Here is a 21,455-nt window from a genome sequence, read left to right on the forward strand (position 1 = left end):
AAGAAAGGGTACTGAACTTGGTGGAACTTTATAGCTTTTTAATGCATGACATCGGTTCAAGGTGGCTCTTGTCAAAGTGTCAAAGACGGACGCCGGCAATAATCTCATTGCTGCTGCACAAGTTAGATTCGTTACTTGAAGAATGAATATTGAGTGAAGCGATTGTGAATTATCAGTAAATTGTGTAAAAAATTGTGTAATTTATCAATACAAAAGATTTAAAAATATACATATGTATTTAAACCAAACAAATTTTGTTGTTTATTTCATCGATGACGCTTGCTTGAAAATAAAACACAAAGAAAAATAATCCCTGGCATCGTGGCATAAGGAAGCTGCTTAGGCGCTGTTTGAAAGACCCACATAGAACTTTGATGCTGTTTATCTACTGCAAAAGGCGAATTAGAGCAGCGATCTTTAGCGTGCCAAAGCTGCTTAAGCAATTCTGGCTATTTGGGGAACTTCGCCGCATGCGATTTTGCCGCAAGCTTTTGTATGGGATTTGACGTTAATGACAGCACTTGCGAATCTGCCGCATGCGGCGATGCGGCAAAATCAAAATCATTTGATTTTGCCGCATCGCCGCATGCGATTTTATTTCAGATGTCAAATGCCTAAAATCATATCAATGAATGATTATCTTTATAAAGAAACAACAAAATATCATTATAATACCTTGAAAAGCTAGAAAATTGAGAAAACTCTTTTCTTGCCGTATGCGGCAAAATCGCATGCGGCGAAGTTCTGACCATTACCTTACGTAGAGCTTTTTGGTCGTACACAAGATGGTTAATGCTGGTAGGAAAACCATCTATATTAAAAAAAAATTATCTTCTCGTGATATGGAATTTTCGTTTTGCAGATTAGCATCCTCCCTCCCCCCCTCTCCGTGATCAACACGTCATTTTAACAGAGTTAAAAATTTCAAAAACTATCAAAAACTACCGATACAATTTAGGTGTTCCTACCGAAATCCGCCAAACGAATCTGGCCACACTGATATGACGTTTCTCGTTGTCAACAAAAAACGTCACAATAAACGGCTTGCGGCGGCCTGTTCGTGTGTTTTGGTGCGATAATTAATGTGCAAACCGTGTTGGAGTGGCCGGCTTGCATAATGCGATAGCAAGTTACGACAAAAGTATTACGGTTGGGCCGAACATGTTTCTACCAAAGTGTGTGGCCACGGTACGGCCGGGCAGTTGCATCATCCGGCACATGTCCCAGCGACACTTCAACCTGCCGCCGGCCTGCTTCGACACGGACTATCTACTGAACCCGGCCAACCGACAGGCGATCGAAGCGAACATACAGCACCGAAAGGGCATCGGCGACATACAGCTGGTCCAGCGTATCAACGAGCAGCTGTGCGCCGCCCCACAGTCTGAAAGTGAACGGGGCACGCTGCAGGCGCAGCTGGATGCAGAACTGGCCAAACTGCCCAACCGCACCCATCCGGCCGTGGTCGGGTACAGGACGGAGCCGCGCATCATCGAGCGCTACAACGAGCATGCCAAGCGGACCGACCGCAAGTACTTCCAGTTTGGCGACATCTGCAAACGGATGAACTTGTATCGGATGGAAAACTTGGGCAACTTTACCGGCCACCGGTCGTACTACCTCACGGACGAGCTGGCGGAGCTGGAGCATGCGCTGATCTGCTACGCGGTGGACAGTTTGCGACAGCGCAACTTCCAGCTCGTCACCGTGCCGGACGTGCTGCCGGGGCGCATCATCGAGAGCTGCGGCATGAGCGTGCACGGCGAGCGGAACCAGGTGTACAAGCTGCACGGGCGGGACGGGCGGGAGCCGCTGTGCCTGTCCGGCACGTCGGAGATGGCGCTGGCGGGGTATCTGGCCGGTCGCGTCCTACCAGCGGACCGGCTGCCGCAGAAGCTGATGGCCGTCAGCCGCTGCTATCGGGCGGAAACGTCCGCCCTGCAGGAGGAGAAGGGCATCTATCGGGTGCATCAGTTCACGAAGGTGGAAATGTTTGCCGTCTGCCAGCCCGGCCAGTCGGCGACCGTGCTGGAGGAGTTCCGGGCCATCGAGGTGCAGCTGTTCGACCAGCTCGGGCTGCACTTTCTCCTGCTCGACATGCCACCGTGCGAGCTGGGCGCACCGGCCTACCGGAAGTACGACATCGAGGCGTGGATGCCGGGCCGCGCCATGTACGGTGAGATATCGAGCTGCAGCGACTGCACGGACTACCAGGCCCGGCGGCTCGGCATTCGGGTTCGGACCGGACAGGAGGAAACGTTCGCCCACACGGTCAACGGGACGGCGTGTGCGATACCCCGCATGCTGATTGCACTGCTGGAAAACTTTCAAAACGAAGACTACACCATCACCGTGCCGGAGGTGCTACGACGGTACATGGGCGGGAAGCAGCTGCTGCGCCGCCGGAAGGTGCTGCCGGAGCTGAAGCTAACTAAACGCCTCGTGCAGGAGGACACGTTTTGAATAAAACAAACAATCAAACAAAATCACCCACCCACTATGATACGCGCATGTAGCGAAAAAGTGAGGAAAATGAGATACGCACTCTGAAATGAGATACTCAAGAAACAGCAATCAAAAAATGGTTTTATTTTTCCCCTTTGGTAATGCTACTCGAGAAAGTGTGAGGGAATATCGGCGATCGAACGGCAATTCTCGCCGATCAGCAAAGCCGCGAAACGGAATCGTTTTCGACTGTTGTGCGTCGCCTCCGCCCATGGATTGGAAGGGTCCACAGCACAAGCCAAGATTACCACCCCTTACCTAAAGTTATCCCCCTACCCGCCGAGCAGTTGGCACACGAGATGGAGATTAAATCCATTCGAAAGAATTTATGAGCTCCGGAATGGGAAATGAATAGCCGCTGCAGGGGAGCCACGCACTCCCGGCTCATGTGACGTAGAACCGATCCGTTGAGAGCAGCAGGGAGGGCGCACAAACATAATGCGAAGTCGGCGAGCTGCGAACCAATGAGGCGTAAAAAGTGTGCGATATTGAATATCGGTAGCTACTCTAGTGATGGGAAAAATGAAGTTTTCGTCGGAATCGATTCCGGATAGTAGATCCGGAATTTATTTCCGGAATCGGGGGGAATTGGATTGGACTTTGGAATCGGAATCAGCTACGGAGTCGTAATCGGTTCCTGAATCGGCTCCAGAATTAGTTCCAGAATCGAAAACGGCTACGGAATCGGTTCCGGAATCGGAATCGTCTCTGAAATTGGAATCGGTTCTGGAATTGGTTCCGGAATCGAAATCGTCTCCGGAATTGAAATTGGCTCCAAAATCAGAATCGGCTTCGAAATCGAAGTCGGTTTCGGTATCTCCATAAGAATTTGCGTTTGGATCCAATGATGTTACGTATTGTTAGCCGTAAAGAATAAAAAAAATACTTGTAAACGATCCATTCTGATGGAGATTCTCGGACTAATGTCGCTTCTGAAATTTATTTCAATGCAAGAACTGATTCTCCCTCCGCAGCTATTTCCATTACTGGAGTCAATACTGATTCTGTTACCAGTGCATATTGCGAATCCCAGGTCGGTTTTGATTTCGGAGCCGATTCTATTTCTGGATCTGATTCCGAATCCGATCCGAACCAATTCCGGAGTCAACTTCTAAATCGGCTCCGGAATTGACTCGGGAATCGGAATGGATTCCAGCACCGGAATCGGCGATCCCGGAATCGATTCCAGGGTCAACTCTGGAATCATCTCCGGAGTCAACTTCGAAATCGGTTCCGGAGTCAACTCCGAAACTGACTCCGAAACTGACTCCGAAGTCAACTCTGGAACTGCCTCCGAAGTCAACTCTGGAACTGACTGCGAAGACAACTCCGAAATTGACTCCAGGGTCGGATTCGATTCCATCATCGGTATCGGCTCCGGAATTGATTCCGAACACGAAATCGGAATCGGGTAGGACCGATTCAGTGCTTCCACCACTACTAGCAACTGTATTCTATTGGCGGCAAATCTAGAGCTTGTTAGTCGGGGGACAACACAGGGCAGGATGAGGACGGGATAGTGTGTGTATCGTCATCATACGAACGACAACGGCCAGAGGACCATCTAAGGGTCAGGTCTTAACGCCAGAATCGAAATTGCTCAGAAAGCTTTCCATGGGCCATAAACGCAATTTCTCCAGTTCCTTTGCCTGCAAGAAATTGCTGATGTTTGAGAAAAGCTATTTTTTAAGAAAAAGAATTTGTATTGAGTTAAGAAGCAGTAGCAGCTTCGTACCTGAGTAGTTACAGGGTTCAAGCACAATTTTATCGTTTCCTCACTCGTCTCCCATCAAATCAACCTCCCGCGACATGTGCAACGACTTTACCGCCCGACTTTACCGATCATGTGGCAAATGAAGCACAACGGATGACGCTCGGGCTTGGTTTGGATGCCGCAGCACCACCCCATTCCCGCCACGAAAGATTGCGATCACACGGGCGTGTGCCCTCTACCCGGGAAGGGGTGGTCGGGGCGAGCGGGTATACACCACCATAGTCTGCAATCTGCATGCGTGAGCTCAAATTGATTTGAAACAATTCAAATTGTCTTGCGCGAGTTTTTGGCGATGCCCCGCGCTCATCCGGGGTGTAGCGACCACGTGGTGTCAGCGCGGAAGGGGGTGTGTGATCGAACTTGGCAGGCTGGGAAAAATGGTTCAACCTACCCAGGCATAACTCTGCGCCACCTAACGCGTGTGCGGTATAAAAGCAAACGGTCGGCAGATTGTCGTCTCATTACGCCAGCTGTGGTGTAACATCCCGGATCGTGGCTAGTGGGTTCCTTTCGGAGTTAGTGTCGCCAGCAGTGGTAGCAGCAGCAGCAGCAGCAGCAGCAGCAGCAGCCGGCAGGACATACCTCTCAACCTCTTCTTCTATCAAACCACCGCTAAACCGAAATTCTTCGCCGTAGTTTGTGCCATTGTGCTGAGTGCCGGAAAGTGTCGGAAGTTCCCAGGGAGAGGGCCGTTAAAAACAAAACCTTCGAGTAGTTTCCAACGTGTCTCTAAAGTGTCGCCTCGCAAAGTGAGCCATACTTCGGCGCGATAATGTCCTACATTGGCAACACATCCGATGTGGAGCAGGAGAAGAACCTGTCCGAATACCGGCGGCAGCGCAGCTCCAGCAACCTGATGCCGTCCGGCGCCAAGCAAACGGTCGGCAGCCCGAAAATGTCGGACGTCCTGTGGAACGACAAGCGGGCGGCCAGCCGGGCCGTCAACGCGTCTGACGACGACGACTCGGAGGTGTCGGACAGCGAGAACTTCCTCGCCAAGGGCGCGTTCCTGCTGACGCCCTCGCACGAGCTCTCGATGGACCGGGCCGCGCTGATCTGCGAGAAGATGAACTTCAAGGGCTGCTTCAGCCTGACGAAAACCGCTACCGGGATACTGTTCAAGTTTTCTAACCCGGAGGACTACCAGGCGGTGTTCAAGAAGGGCTTCCATAAGGTGACCGGCGCCCGGTTCTACAAAAAGATTGCCATCCCCTGCCGGCCGCAGAAAACGTTCATGCTGTACGTATTCGACGTGCCGGAGGACCTGCCGGAGGAAGACATCCGGCACTCGCTGTACCGCTTCAACTCGGTGGTCGAGGTGGTCCGGCTGGTCGTGCAGTATCAGAAGCCCGCGATCCAGCCGGATCCCGGTCAGATGCACGCGACCGGTAAGTGGCCTCCCACGCTCCACCCTTCCCGCGCAGAGCCACTGATTCGGTATCTTTCCTTCTCTTTTTCTGTTTCTTCTCTTTTTGTCTTGTTCTTCCAACAAATTTTTGCTCTCCACCCATTTCCACACAATCCGCCATCCCGTTGTACGGGCTGTTGCCGGTCGTGATTTTTTTTTATTAATTTCACCTCCATCCTACTAAACCACCCCACCACCCGAAAAACAGCTACCGGTGCGTCCCAAACGAAGCCCCAGGTGCCAAAGCTGCCGACTACCAAGCCGATCGACGAGCAGGACGTGGCGCTGCAGAAAGAGTCGCCACCGCCCCCGATCCGCATCACGCTCGCCTCGCTCGAGGAGTACAATCACCTACTGCAGAACGGGCTGGACTTTTACGGGGCGACCTTCTTCCCTACCGAGGCCCAGCTACCACCGCACGCGGCCAAGATTGCCACCAAACGGGGCACGTAAGTGCAGCCCGGAGCCGCAGGCGTTCGCGGTGTACCGTACTAATGTCCTTCCCTCTCCCTCGCCCTTTTTTTTTTATTCTTCCTCCCCAGGCGTATGATAGACGGTAGCATTCCTGGGCGTGTGCGCGAGCTGCTGCCCGTGTTTGACGCGGCGGGATTTAGCAAAATTCCGCCTCCGGCTTCGAAAACAATTAAACCGCGCCCATAAACCGTAGTCCCTACCCCGCGCCCGCAAGACTCACAGCCAGTCCGGGCCCCAGCGTGACCGAGAAAAATCATCATCATCGTCATCATCATTACCATCCATCTTCTGCTTCCCACCATCCTATCGTTCATCTTATTTGCGAACGCATCTTGTCGCGCAGACCAACAATGCACGCATTGCTTCCGCCTGGTGTGCACCCCCCTCCCCCTCCCCGCGCCAAGAATCCCCGATCAACCCCGCACCACACACGCACGCTGCTCGTTGGGGGCGCGCAACCATACGTGACCGTGGGATGGTTCCGCTACGCGTGATTAGTTCGCCCGCCGATCGGGAAAAACGGCCCGCGGATCCACCGCCATAAATCTGTCCGAAATCATCTGCCCAATCTCCAAAGCGCGCCACTGCGGTGGGCAACCGACCGTGCTCTTCTAATCACTGTTTGTTTTTCTCCCGTGTCGCGCAACTGCGTCTGGCGAATTTAAATCCCGTAACACACACACACACACACACACACACACACACATACTCTCACATACACACACACACACACACACACACACACACACACACACACACACACACACACACACACACACACATCACACACAAACACAAACACATACACCTACGACATATTGATCCGCCTAGCACACATTTAAGCGTATTAGCAAACAAAACAAGCGCTTTTGTTCCTATTATGTATGAAGCTGCTAGCAGCCTTCCGGTGCCTCGCGGCACTTGATGTCAAGCGCATGGATTCGTCTGATCTGATTCCACATCCGTTTTTTTTTTATTTTATCATAGTGTTTTTGTTTCCTTCCTCCCTCGAGCAGTTGTTCGTTGGAAGGGAGCAGGAGAGAGAAAAAAACAAAGGTTTCCAATAAAATTTTCCATCTTTCGTCACAGCACAAATTTCCCTACCGAAGCAGAAGCTAGTTATCATTTGAGAAGAAGAAAAAATCATGCAAACGCTTTGATGTTGAAAATTTTAAAATTAAAAAAGTTAATTTGGCCAGATTACAGGGCTATGCAACGAAATTTCAAGGGTCCCCTGCATTCAGAAGTGTACGCAGAAATTATGAGCTTTAAAACTTATTAAAATTAATAACTGATGACAACCACTTATGAGACCTTAAACCAAAACCAAAGAATTACTAATCCAAAACCCGTACCCATACCGGTCCAGGAACTGATGCTGAACCCATAACGTTCGTGGAATTGATAATGCACCCATACCGGTCATGAACCTAATACTAAAGTCATACCGGTCCTAGAACCAATCATGAACTCATACCGGTCCTGGAACTGATACGGATCCCTTCTGGTCTTGGAACGGATACTGAACTCGTACCGATCCTGGAACCTATCATGAACCCATGTCTGCACTGGATCCTATCATGAACCCATACCAGTCCTAGATCTGATGCTAAACCCATACCGGACCCAGAACTTATTATTATTATTATTATTATTATTATTATTATTATTATTATTATTCTTATTTATTAGTTAATCTTCAATGGGCCATGTGGCCAAATTGAGATGGGTAACAGTACAAAAAAAAAACATAACAAAACCAAATTTTAATCACAGTTCCCTGTGGCCACGACAGAAGTCGGAGACGTTCTTTGTATACTTAACCCATACATGCCCTGGAACCGCTCGTGAATCCACACCGGCTTGTAACTGACAATAAGGCAATATCGATTCTGGAACCGAGAATGAACTCATAATGGTCCTGGTACTAATACTGCACCCATATTGGTCCTGGAACCGAATATGAACCCATACCGATCCTGGAACTGATAATGAATCCATACCGGTCCTGGAATTGATCTTTAACCCATACTGGTTCTGGAACTAATACTAAACTCATACCGGTCCTAGAACATATCATTAACCCATACAGGCCCATGAACCTATCATAAACCCGTACCGATCCTGGGACTGATAATGCGCTTGTACTAGTACTGGAACCTATACTGAACCTAAACCGGCCCTGGAACAGAGAATGAACTCATACCTATCCTGGAACCTTTCATGAACCCATACCGGTCCTGCAACTGATTATGAACCTTTACCGGTCCAGGAACTGATACTTAACCTATACCGGTCCTGGAACTGACACTGAACCCATACAGATCCTGGAACTAATACTGAATCCACACTGATCCTGAATACTGAACCCATACCGGTACTGGAACAGATAATGAACCCATACCGTTCCTGGAATCGGGAATGAACTCATATCGGTCCTGGAATCGATCTTTGACCCATATTGGTCCGGGAACTGATTCCGAAACCGTATCGGTGAAGGAACCACTCGTGAACTCATAGCTCCCGATTGCATTAATTTTCTATAACAGTACCTATAACAGTTCGGATTCAGATTCGGTATGATACTTCCCGGTTTGCAATCGATACAGTTCCAGTTCCGTTCGACAATCCATACCCGGTAGTACATGTGCAGCGTAGGAAAATTAGTAGAATTTGTACGGTGATATGTAATATACCGTGGCTTGCGATCGCGATTGTTCAAATCGCAACATTTACCGGTTTTTACCGCGCTCATTATATTATTCGCAACAAAAACAAAAACAAGTGGTTGACAAGGTGTATTCGTATTCCTACCGAGCTCCCGTTGAAATGGCTCTTGTTCGAACTGATTTCAAACCTTGTCAATCTTAAAGCCGGATTTGGTTTTAAAACCATGCAAACAAAATGTGTGCAACTGCAGGCAATGTGTGTCTAATTCAAATGATTTATCACATTACTCAACGTCTCTCTTTTAGAACATTTTTCAAAAAAAAAAAAACTTAATTGTTTTAAAAGATAAGCTCCTAGGTTGCTAATTTAAACGCTGTGAAGAGCTTAATTGACGAAAACTTTCGTTTTGCGCAACATGAAATTATTTAATTCAATGAGAACTGCCAAAACACCGCATAATGTAAAAAAACAAAAATCAAAAACAAATATTTGTTGAGCTCCGTCTGGAGGTGTAATTTCACTCTATTTCTACAATCTGCGACTTGGAAACGGTTGGCGATCCCTGGCGTAAACGATCGCTTGACCGCCATTGGGGCGTATAAAATGCATTGACGGATGACTGGCGGCCAAGCGGCACAGATAGCACTGTGATCAGTCAGTCAACTGCCTCAGCCAAGCATCGATCGGTTGTTGTCGGAGATAGAGACGGCAGAAGAAAACAAATCGCCTTAAACATCGCTCTTGTTTCATACAAACAGCAGTTTGGTAAGTGCCAATTTTTACCTTTATCTGCTTCATCTTAATAAAATCGTTACAATATGCTAAAGAATTAGATGATAGCTTGGCCCGGTCTTGGATCGAGGAAGAAAACAATAACACATACGGTCGAGTGTACCGATAATTGCTTAATTAGGCGTTCATTGGGGGCCGATCATCCTTCGCCTATAACTGATGTCGTTTGTTCTCCTTTCCCCCACCTCTCCATGTGTATGGCCAGTTTGGTGCAAAAGGGCTCGGTTGCCCCGGGTAAAGAGCAACGCACGCAGAAAGGAACGTGCGCAAGATGACCGCTGCGCTATGGGTCGCGCTTATCGCCGGACTATCAGCTGCGGTCCGGGACGGGACGGCCACTTACGTGTATCAGACTAAAACGATCGACGTGCCAATCGACCATTTTACGTACACCGGCGAGGCGACGTTCAAGCTACGGTAGGTGTAGCGAGCTACGGCGCAAAAATGCTTCAATGCCCCGCTAATAATGCCCCACCGCTTCCGGTCTCGCCACTCTTTCCAGCTACCTGATCAACGATACGTACGCGCCGGGCGGGGCCGATCTGCCGGCCAGCCCGATTCTGTTCTACGCCGGCAATGAGGGCGACATCGAGCTGTTCGCACAAAACACCGGCTTCATGTGGGAGCTGGCGCCGAAGCTGAAGGCGACGCTGCTGTTTGTCGAGCACCGGTTTTATGGCCACTCGCTGCCATTCGGCAATGCCTCGTACGATTCGCCCAAGAACCTCGGCTACCTGACGTCCGAGCAGGCGCTGGCCGACTTTGCGCTGGTGCTGCGCACGCTAAACCCCCCGAACGGGACCACCCGTGCCCGGCCGGTCATCGCGTTCGGCGGCTCGTACGGCGGCATGCTGGCCGCCTGGATACGGATCAAGTATCCGCACCTGGTGGCGGGAGCGATCGCCGCGTCCGCCCCGGTACGCCAGTTCGCGGGCGTGACCGACTGCGGCATCTTCAACCAGATACTGACGTCCGTCTACCAGGTCGCGTACACGGCCGAATGTGCCGACAACATACGCCGCTCGTGGACCACGCTGCAGAACTACTCGACCAGCGCGGACGGGCTGCGGCTGCTGAACGAAAAGTTCAAGTTCTGCACCAATCTGACCAAGGGGACGGACGTCACCGAGACGCTGTTCGACTATCTCACGGATGTGTACGGCAACCTGGCGATGATCAACTATCCCTACCCGTCGAGCTTCCTGGCGCCGGTGCCGGCCTACCCGGTGCGCGAGTTCTGCGGCCGGCTGGCGCAGAACTACACCGGTGTGGAGCTGCTCGACCATCTGCAGTCCGCCCTGTCGATCTACTACAACTACGACGGCAAGGCGGCCTGTCTCAACATCAACTCGTCGTACGACGGGACGGGCATCAGCGACCGGGGCTGGGACTTTCAGGCGTGCACCGAGATGGTGATGCCGATCTGTGCGGACGGCGTGCACGACATGTTCCCGCCGCAGCAGTGGAACATGCAGACATACGCGGACAAGTGCTTCAAGAAGTACGGCGTGCATCCGCGCCCGGCCAACGCGCTGCTCAACTACGGTGGTGAATTTCTCGAGTAAGTTGTTAGACCCGGTGCAAAAGTGTTGCGGCCAGTGTGTCTGCGTAACGTTCTTTAATCGATTAGCGTCTGTTTAAAACACAAATCCGGGGGGTTTCAATCGCATCATTTTCGCTACTTTTGAGCTTACACTTTACATTTGCTATAGCATTTAGCTTTGTTTTTTTTAACAGCCAGAAACGTTAATGATTTGTTCTGTACGTGGTTTGGTTTGCTTGATTGTTTTTTTTTTGTTTCTGTTTTTTTTGCACAGTGCGAGCATTACGAACATCGTCTTCAGCAACGGGCTGCTGGATCCGTGGTCCGGCGGTGGCGTGCTGCGCTCGAGCAACGAGAACGTCAAGATCGTGCTCATTCCCGAGGGGGCTCACCATCTCGATCTGCGCGCGTCCAATCCGGCCGATCCGGCATCCGTGACGCGAGCCCGTGCCGTCCACGTGCAGAACATACAGAAGTGGCTGACCGAGTACCGGAAGCAGCGGAAAGTTTACTAAATGGGGGGTTGGGCGAGATGTTTTTCTTTTGCGGAATGGATTGGGTTGGGTGGTCGGGAGGACATGTTCTCTCTGTGTACACGGCACGAGCGGTTAGATAATTTTGGAACCGTACAGGGGCGACTGCTTCACGAACTCGTCCAGCTTTGCCTTAAAGATGTCGGACGTGACGGGCGTACCGAGCGTCCAAAGCGGGTTCCGGACGACATACTCAACCCATATCTGGTGATACGACGAGAAAGAAGAGAGCAAGAGCAAACTAATCATGTAGCAAACCCCATTTAACGCACACACCCACTCTTGTTAATAAAGAGATTTCCAACTAAGAGAAACACCTGCCTTCGTGTACACGTTCTGTAGAAACTCCCGGATGCCGGTCGAGGTGTTGTCCGTGTTGAGGACGAACTTCAGCCCGGACGGTACCTCCAGGTAGTGCAACGCGTACTTGTTCGTTTTGTAGTAGAGGAAGCCCTCCCTCGGCTCCACCGGCGACACTTTGCTGACGAACGATTTGATGGAGAACAGCATGCCGTACATCAGCTTCGCTTCCTGCAAACGAGAGCGAGAGAGAGAGAGAAAGAGATACAGTTAGTGCCGATTCCGCCGGGAGACAATACGCCTCCGCCCGCCTTACCTCATCTTTGGTGATGCCCGATTGCTTCAGCCGGTTCCATTCGCCGTAATACAACAGGGTGCCAAGCTTGTCGAAGATGTACAAATTGTAGATCGTCATCGGGGTGAGGGAAGGAGTGTGGGGTGGGCGGTCTCTCCGGGACGGAAGTGGAGCGACGGTTTTTGTGCGTTCTGTGTGTTATCGCTCGTCCTCCCACGTCGGTTTTTACTTGCTCTGCTATCGGGGACAGTAGCGTGAGCTCGAGGTAGAATCCGTGGCAAACGGACACGCACAGCTACTGGCTGAGTTTGTGTGCCACGCACTGCACTGATCTGACCTACCAAGACCGCGCTTCTTTTTCTTCTTCTCTGGACCAGCTGGTGGGAGCGATCGGATCCGGCTCCAGCTTCCCGGGCCTCGGACCGTTTGTTTTTTCTTTCTCTCACTCTGTGAAGATTTTGGTGCTAAAAGTGTATTGTTGTCCGCGAACAGATGATAATCTTGTTTTGTTTAGTTTTATGATTTGACCCGTACAACATGGCGAGGGATTTTTGACGTAAACAAAACTGCTGCATCTCGCTCACTTTCTCTACCCGGTCTTTGCTCGCCTCCCACTTCATTTTGTACGCTTCGTCCACCTTTGTCCATATGCCTTTCAGTGTGTTGGTGACAATTTATACAGGCGGTCCCCGAGATACACGGTTAATGGGGACCGAAAACGGCCGCAAAATACCGCGTATCTCTAATTTCCGCGTAAGGCCCGTGTCTGTGCTCCATCGCATGCGATTTTATCGCACGTGCTGTCAAACGCTTTTTCGTATAATATTGCGATTATTTGGATGATTTTAATAATATAACGATTATGAAAAATTAAGTTGAGATTGTTCCTACAAAACACCACACATTTAGTTTGACAGATAAAATCGGATGCGGCGTCCGACGAAATCAAAAATTTTTGATTCCGTCGTACGACGAAATCGCACGTCCGACGTTATCCGTCAAATCCCATATAAAATTTTGACAGGCCTTCCGATAAAATCGCATCCGATGGAGCACAGACACGGGCCTAAGTCGAATCTCGTAATTTTCAGCCAAAATATCATTAATCTTCGTGTAATTTTGCAAGTAGAGGATGATTTTAGCCACCAAATTATTTGATATGTTTCTAATGAATTGAACAGTTTTAAACCTTTTTAAATGGTATTTTACATTCGATCAATACGGAAATTATTTGGTATTTCACAATGGATGTGTCAAATCAGTACAATTTGCTCAAAGAACTGTCAAATTTAGAAAACCGCGTACCTCCAAATCCGCGTATAAGAGGTACCGTGTATCTCGGGGACCGCCTGTACAATGTTGTGTCATGCCATCTCTTTCGCGCATGTGGACGCATGTTATATGTAAACATACTCGTTGGTTGATGTAAATCTGGAGTGCAGAATTTTGTTGATAATTTGCATCGAAATCGACTGTAGTTTAGTGTAAATGTTGCTAATATTAATGGGTAAGGACCGTAGGTTTGGCGTGCAACGCATATAATCGTCGTTCAAAGAGGCTGCACGCCCGCGGCAGCGCGAAAATGTGACCAGGCAAAACATCCGGCGTCGGGTAAATTGTTTTTTTTTTTCCTTGATTTTAAGCATTAGATTAACAAGGTGTGCTCTTCTTCACCTTGCAGATAAACAAAATGAGCTGCTGTGCTGCTGTAGGAGATGATTTGCAAGAGGGCAAGTATGTTGTGATTGCTCGGCAGTGCTATAGTTTGCGTTACTTTCGATTTGTTTAATTTCTACTTTGTAGACAACTATACATCGGCATCGATAAAGGTGTAGCAACATAAAACGGCATTGCGACACTACCGTAGAATGTTTTTGTGGAATGACGATCTGGGATGGTTAACTGTGGGCATCAGTGCTCGCATGTTCTCAAACCCTCATGCACTGATATGCACATCAAGGGAAAGCAGCTAGTTAACGATCAAGTAACGATCAGGTAAGAGCCATGGCAAATATGTTGTGTAAGTACTGTGCTACGTGTTCCGTGAGGAGTAAAATGTCTTGCCATGTAAAAAGTAAATGTGAGATGGCTGTGAGAGAATTGACAACCGGTTTCCCACGCTGGTGTGTGTAGAAGCTCTGAAAAGCGTCGAGATGAGACTTTTAAAATGATGTTGAAAAAATCCATTTTAATCGCTAAAATGAAGTCAAAAAAGTTTCTTTTACTTTTTAATAATGTATCTACGATTATTAGACAGCAAAAATGCAAACTATAATTGATCGATCGCTATAAACTGCCAATTCAATTTTTTCTCAGCTCCATCGTTCTTTGCATGCCGAGGAGAATTCTCTCACCGAAAATGCTGTCAGACGCTGTCAAAGCATGCTGTCAGTTATTTTCTCAGCTGCATTCTCGGTGTATGTAGAAACCAAAGTGGGTATAGGGACTAGGTGGGCTTATAGGTTTGGCGGGAAGGCCATATTGGACGAACGAATGACAGGAGGGGATTCGATTGTGATACGTAGTTTTTCACCTACACTACGACACATCAACCAAAACAGCCATTGGAATTCACACGCATACATCAACAAATGATCGAATCCCCTCCTGTCATTTCGTTTTCATTTTTCTACAGCACGGCTGTCTAATTGTTCGGGATAAGCCCACCTGTATAATGAACCCACTTTGGTAGAAACGCTCTTTGAAATATCACATATTACAGGCGGTCCCCGAGATACACGGTTAATGGGGACCGAAAACGGCCGCAAAATACCGCGTATCTCGAATTTCCGCGTAAGTCGAATCTCGTGATTTCCAGCTAAAATATCACAAATTTTCGTGTAATTTTGCAAGTAGGGGGCGGTTTTAGTCACTTTATGAACTATTTGATATGATTCTGACTGAATATAACTGTTTTAAACCTTTTGAAAAAGTTTTTAAAATTCGATCAAAACGGAAATTATTTGGCAATTTGCAATTGATGTGTCAAATCAGTACAATTTGCTCAAAGAATTGTCAAATTTAGAAAACCGCGTATCTCCGAATCCGCGTATAAGAGGTACCGTGTATCTCGGGGACCGCCTGTACTTTCATAGATGGAGAACACAGTTAAGAATGTTGATTATGCAAGAAACATGTTCAATTTGTTTTACTCATTTGAGTTTCACCTACACCTATGCTTGTTCGATATAGCTTCGGAACCATCAAACGGTATAGCACGCGAATGGCCTCGTCAGATGGGGCACGGAAAAAAATACATTAATAAAAGGATCGTTAAAAGGTTAAGGGCGAGGGCTTCGCCCAATTCCCTCAGCGTCAAGGTCGACAGCAAATGAATACTGTACATAAAAGGCCATCACCAGATCAGCAGATTCAACAGCGTAACATGTACGAGGAAACTGAGGCAACGGAGCGAAGATGTAAATATGGCACATAAACATGAAATGAAGGAGCCCGGGGGGTTAAAGAGGAGGAGTGGTGAAGTGTATTTATTTTTGTGGCCATTAAATTTTGTAAAACACTCGCAGACCAGCGCGAACTTTTTCGCTGGCGATCTACTTGAATCCTCAAAAATCCACACAACGCCTTTCAAAAAACCTCGCCAGAGTTCGAAAAATCCTCGCTTTTGGAGCGCTGGTGAGCTCGCAAAAACCGGGTTTTTGCCCTGACATGTTTCGTTTACTTCCCGGGTTTGTTACTTGCTAGTCTCGGGTAAACGAACGCAACTTCTTGGAATTGGTGATAAATACAGATTGATCGGCGGGTTGATAATTTAAAATCGACCAAAAACGATCCATTTTTAAAAAGAAAAGGTGGAAATTATTCCTTTTTACGATTGAGGATAAGGTGAACACGGCTATTTTTAATAGCATGGTTTAAACGTGCCGGTTATTGATGCCTTTTTTATGACCGTTTTTGAGAACAATAAAAGTATGCATTTTATTTAATGCACTCCATTTTTTTTTCTTGGTTATCAAAATGTGGTTATCACATTTTCTACAACAAGAATGGACACATTTCGATGGGTTGTAAAAGGGATGGGCGTTGTAAAGTGAATGTAACACTGTATGTAACCCACGCATAAACAAAACTGAACAAAGGACGGTTCCGGGAACGACTACCAGAGAGCGCTTCCGAAGCGTGTACGCGAGCAGATTTGTTTGAAATCTCGAGCCCAAACGGAAAAGTGATTTTGTTTTGACCGGAGCTGACAGTTGGAAAGCAAAGCTAGGGAAGCGGCGTCTCGGGAGGTTTCCGCAACGATTTCCCAATCGTAGGTGTTTGACGAGGTTTAAGGAAGAAAAGCCGAACTAAAAAGCGCAAAACACTTATTTGTTGTTCCCGATACCAGAAAGAAAATAAAAAAAATTGTGTTTTCCGTGTGTGTGCCGAAAGAAAGTTAATGCCCAGTGTAGCAGAAGCAACATGATGTACGATCAGCAGATCGACGAGAGAGGCTACCTGGTGTACCGGAACCGGTACAACGGCAAGACGGAGCAGGACAACCCGAACCTGCTGTTCATTTTACTGACAATCAACGAAAAGTATGCTGGCGCCCGCTACAGCACGTACCGTTGCGCTGGGAAGCTACACGCCCTCCAGAAAGCCCTGCACAGTGAGTACACATATTGCGCTGGTTGCGTTTGCTCGCCGTGCTAATTGCTGTGTTTTCACTCTCCCTCCCTTCCCCCCGCGCTACGTAGCATCGTACATTCCGTTCGAGATGGTGCATTCGATCCTGAACCGCCACCAGCTGAACCTGATCGACAGTGCGCCGTCGATCAAGCCGGGCCAGCTGGCGAGCGTGGTGCACGACGTTTACTTTGCGGCCGCCCGGATGGGCTACTTCGATGAGCTGCCGGCCCGCCCAAACCTGGACGCTGCCAGCGCCCTGCTGGCCGGCTTCCTCTGGGCCGTGTTCGACCCGAAGCGCACCACGCCCGTGTCGGTGCTCGAGTTGCGGCAAGCGTTTCTGCTGCTGTGCGATCACGCCACCCACGGCCAGCTGGTGTGGGAGCACTTCCGGCTGACCAGCGACCACAACCTGTGCGTGTCGCGCCACCGGTTCGAGGCGATGCTGACCGTCCTGTCCAAGGTGCTGACGTTTCTCGGCGAGCCGGACCACCTACGGCCGTCGATGGTGCAGCAAATCACCGGCGAATGTTTCGCCAATTACCCTGGGCTGGTCGGGCTGACCGAGTACCAGTTCTGCTGCCTGTGGAAGCTCTCCTCGCTCTTCTCGTACTACGCGAACGTGGTCACGCTCTGCAAGCGGCTACACGACACGGAACACATCACCCACGGCATGCCGTGCTACGGTTGCCGGGCCCCGATCCGGGGCCTGCGCTTCAAGTGCCAGCGCTGCCGGCACGTGTCCCTCTGTCTCGATTGCTTCACCGCCGGCTACAGCAGCAAGCGGCACAGCATGGCGCACAAGATGTACGAAATCAGTGCCGGCGAGGGCGAGACCGGTTCGCGCTGCACCGCCTGGGCAGACAAGGTGTGGCGCTGGTTGCGGGTGACGGCGACGGGAGGGGCCAGTGGGGCCTCTACTGGCAGCCGTGCGGCGGTGGCCGGCGGTGGCAACGATGGCCTGCCCAGTGCGCCCTCGACGTACGAGAATCTGGAAGCGAAGCTGATCGACACGAAGGCGGTCGATCTGGGACAGAGCGAGGAAGCGCTGGCCGGTGAGCCGGATGCGGGCGGCGAGCGGCGCGGTACGGCGCAGCGCCGCGAGTCGATCATTAGCAGCACGCTCAAGCGCAATATGAGCCTGTTCAGCAGCGTGGAGTACGGGGCATTTAACAATACGCAGCAGAAGAATGTGCTGGCACGGCTAGCGGCCACGCTGGAGACGCTCGAGGAGCGGCACGAAGCGACCCGTACCCGGCTGGCCAAACGAGGGGAGGAGGGCGGTTCGCCGACGGCCGATGAACTGCGCGCCCTGTTCGAGCAGTACGTGGCACAGGTGGCGGAGGGTTTGGCGCAGCTCAAGGATGTCGGGGCGCAGCTAGGGCAAGGACTTCCCCAGTGCTCTAGCACACCGTACCGCCAGGCAGCGTCACTAACAGCCAATTGTTCCAGTGAAGTGGAGAGAGAAAGTAAGTGGCCCATTCTCATTATTCCCCCTTACAGGGTTTTCCAAGTCACTTTCGAATGTACACATTGTTTTTCTCCGCGTGCAAGAAGTTATTCCACATCACTGTGATATTCCATTTCAATTATAATAATTTTTAATTTCTTCAGCATGATTTTCAACACTTCACCTGTCAATGGATGATGAGCAGTGCTACAAAATGTCGCTGTCAATGTCATAAAAAAATCGAAATGAAACAAAATCCATATCAGCGTCATGTACTCAATTGTGATAACACACTCAATTGTGATCAATGGCACTTTTGCGGTCAGTGCTAGGTCATTCAGTATGCCATGACTTTTTTTACTGTGATCATTTCTGCAAAAAGTAACTGCCATAGTCACGATAAATTCCGGCTGAAACAAAAGTATGTCAGCGTCACAAGCTCTACTGTGACGATCAGAGGTGAGACTCAAACAGTTGGTGCGATCATCACATGCTTGGTGACATTGTGTGCAACTAACTCTTGATCAATTACTTGGTCGCGACATTTTATGTCAGTGATCATCATGATAGTCATGGGAGATATGCGGTGCTTGCGATTTGTTAGAAGCAACAAAATGAGTATGGTTTCTCCCTCTGTTTAACCCGACATACCATCACACCAGACATAGCGAGGAAGCATGCTCATTTGGTTGCTTGGAACCACACGCCAAGTATATTCCCAGAATGTCATGATTATCACCGATAGAAAATGTCATGAAAAAGTGGGTGACCAAGAGTTGGGTGCTACAAAAAAATGTCACCAAGCATGTGATTGGTCCACCAACTTTTTGAGTCTCACCTCTGATTTTCTCAGTTGTGTACGTGAGCTAATTTGAGCTTCGTTTCAGTCATGAATGTTGGTGACAAAAACAGTGGCATTTGGTAGCATTGTTCACAGCCAGAAGAAGTCATGAATATGCTTGTGACGGCATTAAGCTTATCTTGTGAGTCAGAGTATCGCTGTTAACTGAAGCACTTGCATGTCGCGTTCGACATGTCATGACGCACTTTCATTGAGTATCAGCAATGAGCATCAAGCTACCACGGGTATGTTTACTATTTTTGTTGGTAAACATCTCGTGATAATCATAACATTTTGAAGCACTGGTGACGAGATCCGGCTTCGAATTCCGGTGAAAAAATTATGGCAGCAGCCCGTTGAAGTGTTGACAATCATGCTGAAGAAATTAAATATTATTATGATGGAAAGCAAACATCTGATCCATGTGCAATAACATTTTGTATGCGGTGAAAAACAATGTTAACATTCGCAACAGACATGGAAATCCCTGTATCCAGGCACCTTTTTACGTGGTCTGCCTTTTGCACCAGCGGGCATGGCTCTGTGCAAATGGATTGTTTTAATGGCCTTTGGTCGTTTCTTGCAGAATCGATGGGACGCTCGCGGATAATGGAAAAGACGGAACTGTCCGTGCGGGACATCAGCACCTGGTTCCACATCGAGCTCGACCGTGCCCAGGCCGGCGAAACGGACGCGAAAGAACCCCTGTCGGGCGAGCGGCCGCTGCCACCAAAGCGGGACGAGCTGTCCTGCCGCATCGATCGGCTCAAGATGGACACGCAGATGGCCAACTTCCGGGACCTGCTGCTGAAGGTGCGCGAAATCGTGGACGACTCGTACAGCGACAACACCGAGCTGGCCCGTTCGACGCAGCAGATCGAGAAGGCGCTCGACCGCATCATCGCCGAGGAGGAGCAGAAACGGGCCCAGCAGTCGCCGCCGTCACCACCGTCATCAGCGCTGTCCTTGCTTCCGGTCGTCTAAAAAAGAAAAACTCACCCACGCACAGACACACAAACACACAAGAGGTCACATTAGTTAAGTGAAAAGAGAACTATTTTGTTTTAATCGATTTGTGAATAAACTTTTATCCTCTGACGGCACATTTGGGAGTTGCACTCGAAGCTCGAAGCGTGACGAACGCGCACGACCGGGGAGAGGCCTTCACGTTTCCGTAACGGCCACCTTCACCTCGTCCAGCACCAGCTCGATCTGCTGGTCCAGGGCCAGTATGTGGCCGATGTTGCAGCTTTCCGTGCCGATGAACGTGACGAGCAGGGGCAGCTTGTTCATCTGCACCACCTGGTAGCCGGTGTAGACGGAGATGATGTTCCGGTTACGGCCCAGTCCGAGCTTGTTCGACTGCTCCGTCGCCATCGTGAAGGTGGTGTGGAACGATGGCTTCATGATCATGCCGAGCGATTTGTCGTCGCCCACCTTCATCAGCGGCACGCCGTCCCGGTCGGTGATGATGATACAGTTCAGCCCGGCAACACTGGCGGCAGGAAGGGTGATAGGAGGGCAAGGGAAGCAAGAATGTTCAAGAACCATCATTGGGAGTGGAACAGAAACTGGCAGGTCCTTACCGTTTCCGGATGTTGTGGAAAAACCGCTTCACATCGTCCGTCATGCTGGAGGCTTCGTCTTTCGGAACTTCGGAGCCCTTTCGAATGCGGAGAGGTTGCGTTTGCAAGTGTGTTGGTGTGTGTGTTTTTTGCCCTTTTCCGTAAAGTTTTGCCCTCCTCTTCTAACCGCCAAACAGATTACGTTTTGATAAGAAAATACACACACTTATGACAGCTCGCAGCGTCATTTCTCCACGGCAACCATATTGCGTATGTGCAGCCCTGCCGTTTGTCGCTCACTGCCCCTTGGGCCACTTTTTATTTTAAAAAGAAAGAATTGTTCTTTATTAAACGGTGCCAATTTATGAGTTTTTCTTTTTCTTCGAAAATATGGCCCCGTGTGTACGGCGCACTGTAAACAAACGCCACAACCGAGCGCATGCCCGACGGCTGATTTTGACAGCTCGGCGTCTCTCCGTCTCTTTCACCCCTATAGCCGTAAGCTGAAGGCAAGCGGGTCGTCTCGAAGCAAGCGAAAACCGTAAACATCGCCCAGAAATTGATAACAGAACGGGAAATTAAAGCGGAAAATCATACCCTCCCCATCCACCCACACACATACATGGGCTAAGGACGTTGGGTGACGTGATTTGCTCATTTTTAGTGGCGTTTT

The 21,455-nt window shown here is 49.5% G+C and overlaps 6 protein-coding genes across 6 annotated transcripts; 4 read left to right on the plus strand and 2 right to left on the minus strand.

The window, feature by feature from the left end:
- The first annotated feature begins 1,008 nt into the window (after window positions 1-1,008).
- LOC5666837 (serine--tRNA ligase, mitochondrial) lies at window positions 1,009-3,425 on the plus strand. Its single transcript, XM_001688117.3, has one exon. The coding sequence runs from the start codon at window positions 1,162-1,164 to the stop codon at window positions 2,461-2,463; it is 1,302 nt and encodes a 433-aa protein (XP_001688169.2). The 5' UTR covers window positions 1,009-1,161; the 3' UTR covers window positions 2,464-3,425.
- Window positions 3,426-3,946: 521 nt separating this feature from the next.
- On the plus strand, window positions 3,947-7,269 carry LOC5666838 (uncharacterized). The gene is made up of 3 exons (XM_061644024.1): window positions 3,947-5,667; window positions 5,896-6,136; window positions 6,230-7,269. Exons 1-3 carry the CDS (start codon window positions 5,052-5,054, stop codon window positions 6,345-6,347), a joined length of 975 nt encoding a protein of 324 aa, XP_061500008.1. The 5' UTR covers window positions 3,947-5,051; the 3' UTR covers window positions 6,348-7,269.
- A 2,140-nt stretch (window positions 7,270-9,409) lies between these two features.
- On the plus strand, window positions 9,410-12,013 carry LOC1270489 (lysosomal Pro-X carboxypeptidase). Its single transcript, XM_309189.5, has 4 exons — window positions 9,410-9,596; window positions 9,829-10,040; window positions 10,126-11,184; window positions 11,441-12,013. The coding sequence occupies exons 2-4, from the start codon at window positions 9,895-9,897 to the stop codon at window positions 11,679-11,681; spliced, it is 1,446 nt and encodes a 481-aa protein (XP_309189.5). The 5' UTR covers window positions 9,410-9,596; window positions 9,829-9,894; the 3' UTR covers window positions 11,682-12,013.
- LOC1270490 (trafficking protein particle complex subunit 1) lies at window positions 11,227-12,907 on the minus strand. The gene is made up of 3 exons (XM_309190.5): window positions 12,316-12,907; window positions 12,021-12,230; window positions 11,227-11,903 (listed from the first exon to the last, which is right to left on the minus strand). The coding sequence occupies exons 1-3, from the start codon at window positions 12,412-12,414 to the stop codon at window positions 11,775-11,777; spliced, it is 438 nt and encodes a 145-aa protein (XP_309190.4). The 5' UTR covers window positions 12,415-12,907; the 3' UTR covers window positions 11,227-11,774.
- A 750-nt stretch (window positions 12,908-13,657) lies between these two features.
- Window positions 13,658-20,320, plus strand: LOC1270491 (dystrobrevin-1). Its single transcript, XM_061643952.1, has 6 exons — window positions 13,658-13,905; window positions 13,976-14,028; window positions 14,098-14,289; window positions 15,487-16,909; window positions 16,998-18,395; window positions 19,804-20,320. The coding sequence occupies exons 4-6, from the start codon at window positions 16,720-16,722 to the stop codon at window positions 20,199-20,201; spliced, it is 1,986 nt and encodes a 661-aa protein (XP_061499936.1). The 5' UTR covers window positions 13,658-13,905; window positions 13,976-14,028; window positions 14,098-14,289; window positions 15,487-16,719; the 3' UTR covers window positions 20,202-20,320.
- On the minus strand, window positions 20,256-21,052 carry LOC1270492 (ragulator complex protein LAMTOR3 homolog). The gene is made up of 2 exons (XM_309192.5): window positions 20,804-21,052; window positions 20,256-20,712 (listed from the first exon to the last, which is right to left on the minus strand). Exons 1-2 carry the CDS (start codon window positions 20,845-20,847, stop codon window positions 20,382-20,384), a joined length of 375 nt encoding a protein of 124 aa, XP_309192.2. The 5' UTR covers window positions 20,848-21,052; the 3' UTR covers window positions 20,256-20,381.
- Between the last annotated feature and the right edge of the window lie 403 nt (window positions 21,053-21,455).

This window comes from Anopheles gambiae, chromosome X (assembly GCF_943734735.2).
Source record: "Anopheles gambiae chromosome X, idAnoGambNW_F1_1, whole genome shotgun sequence".
Classification (NCBI taxonomy): Eukaryota; Metazoa; Arthropoda; class Insecta; order Diptera; family Culicidae; genus Anopheles; species Anopheles gambiae.

What these genes read in the sequence shown, in the direction of transcription:
- LOC5666837 (XM_001688117.3), top strand. Translation starts at nt 1,162, where the DNA reads ATGTTTCTACCAAAGTGTGTGGCCACGGTACGGCCGGGCAGTTGCATC.
- LOC5666838 (XM_061644024.1), top strand. Translation starts at nt 5,052, where the DNA reads ATGTCCTACATTGGCAACACATCCGATGTGGAGCAGGAGAAGAACCTG. An exon ending in CGGTCAGATGCACGCGACCG is followed by an intron (nt 5,668 to 5,895) that starts GTAAGTGGCCTC and finishes CCCGAAAAACAG; the next exon opens with CTACCGGTGCGTCCCAAACG. An exon ending in ATTGCCACCAAACGGGGCAC is followed by an intron (nt 6,137 to 6,229) that starts GTAAGTGCAGCC and finishes CTTCCTCCCCAG; the next exon opens with GCGTATGATAGACGGTAGCA.
- LOC1270489 (XM_309189.5), top strand. Translation starts at nt 9,895, where the DNA reads ATGACCGCTGCGCTATGGGTCGCGCTTATCGCCGGACTATCAGCTGCG. An exon ending in GAGGCGACGTTCAAGCTACG is followed by an intron (nt 10,041 to 10,125) that starts GTAGGTGTAGCG and finishes CACTCTTTCCAG; the next exon opens with CTACCTGATCAACGATACGT. An exon ending in TACGGTGGTGAATTTCTCGA is followed by an intron (nt 11,185 to 11,440) that starts GTAAGTTGTTAG and finishes TTTTTTGCACAG; the next exon opens with TGCGAGCATTACGAACATCG.
- LOC1270490 (XM_309190.5), bottom strand. Translation starts at nt 12,414, where the DNA reads ATGACGATCTACAATTTGTACATCTTCGACAAGCTTGGCACCCTGTTG. An exon ending in CGGGCATCACCAAAGATGAG is followed by an intron (nt 12,231 to 12,315) that starts GTAAGGCGGGCG and finishes TCTCGTTTGCAG; the next exon opens with GAAGCGAAGCTGATGTACGG. An exon ending in TACAGAACGTGTACACGAAG is followed by an intron (nt 11,904 to 12,020) that starts GCAGGTGTTTCT and finishes TCGTATCACCAG; the next exon opens with ATATGGGTTGAGTATGTCGT.
- LOC1270491 (XM_061643952.1), top strand. Translation starts at nt 16,720, where the DNA reads ATGATGTACGATCAGCAGATCGACGAGAGAGGCTACCTGGTGTACCGG. An exon ending in CCTCCAGAAAGCCCTGCACA is followed by an intron (nt 16,910 to 16,997) that starts GTGAGTACACAT and finishes CGCGCTACGTAG; the next exon opens with CATCGTACATTCCGTTCGAG. An exon ending in CAGTGAAGTGGAGAGAGAAA is followed by an intron (nt 18,396 to 19,803) that starts GTAAGTGGCCCA and finishes CGTTTCTTGCAG; the next exon opens with AATCGATGGGACGCTCGCGG.
- LOC1270492 (XM_309192.5), bottom strand. Translation starts at nt 20,847, where the DNA reads ATGACGGACGATGTGAAGCGGTTTTTCCACAACATCCGGAAACG. An exon ending in TTCCACAACATCCGGAAACG is followed by an intron (nt 20,713 to 20,803) that starts GTAAGGACCTGC and finishes TCCTGCCGCCAG; the next exon opens with TGTTGCCGGGCTGAACTGTA.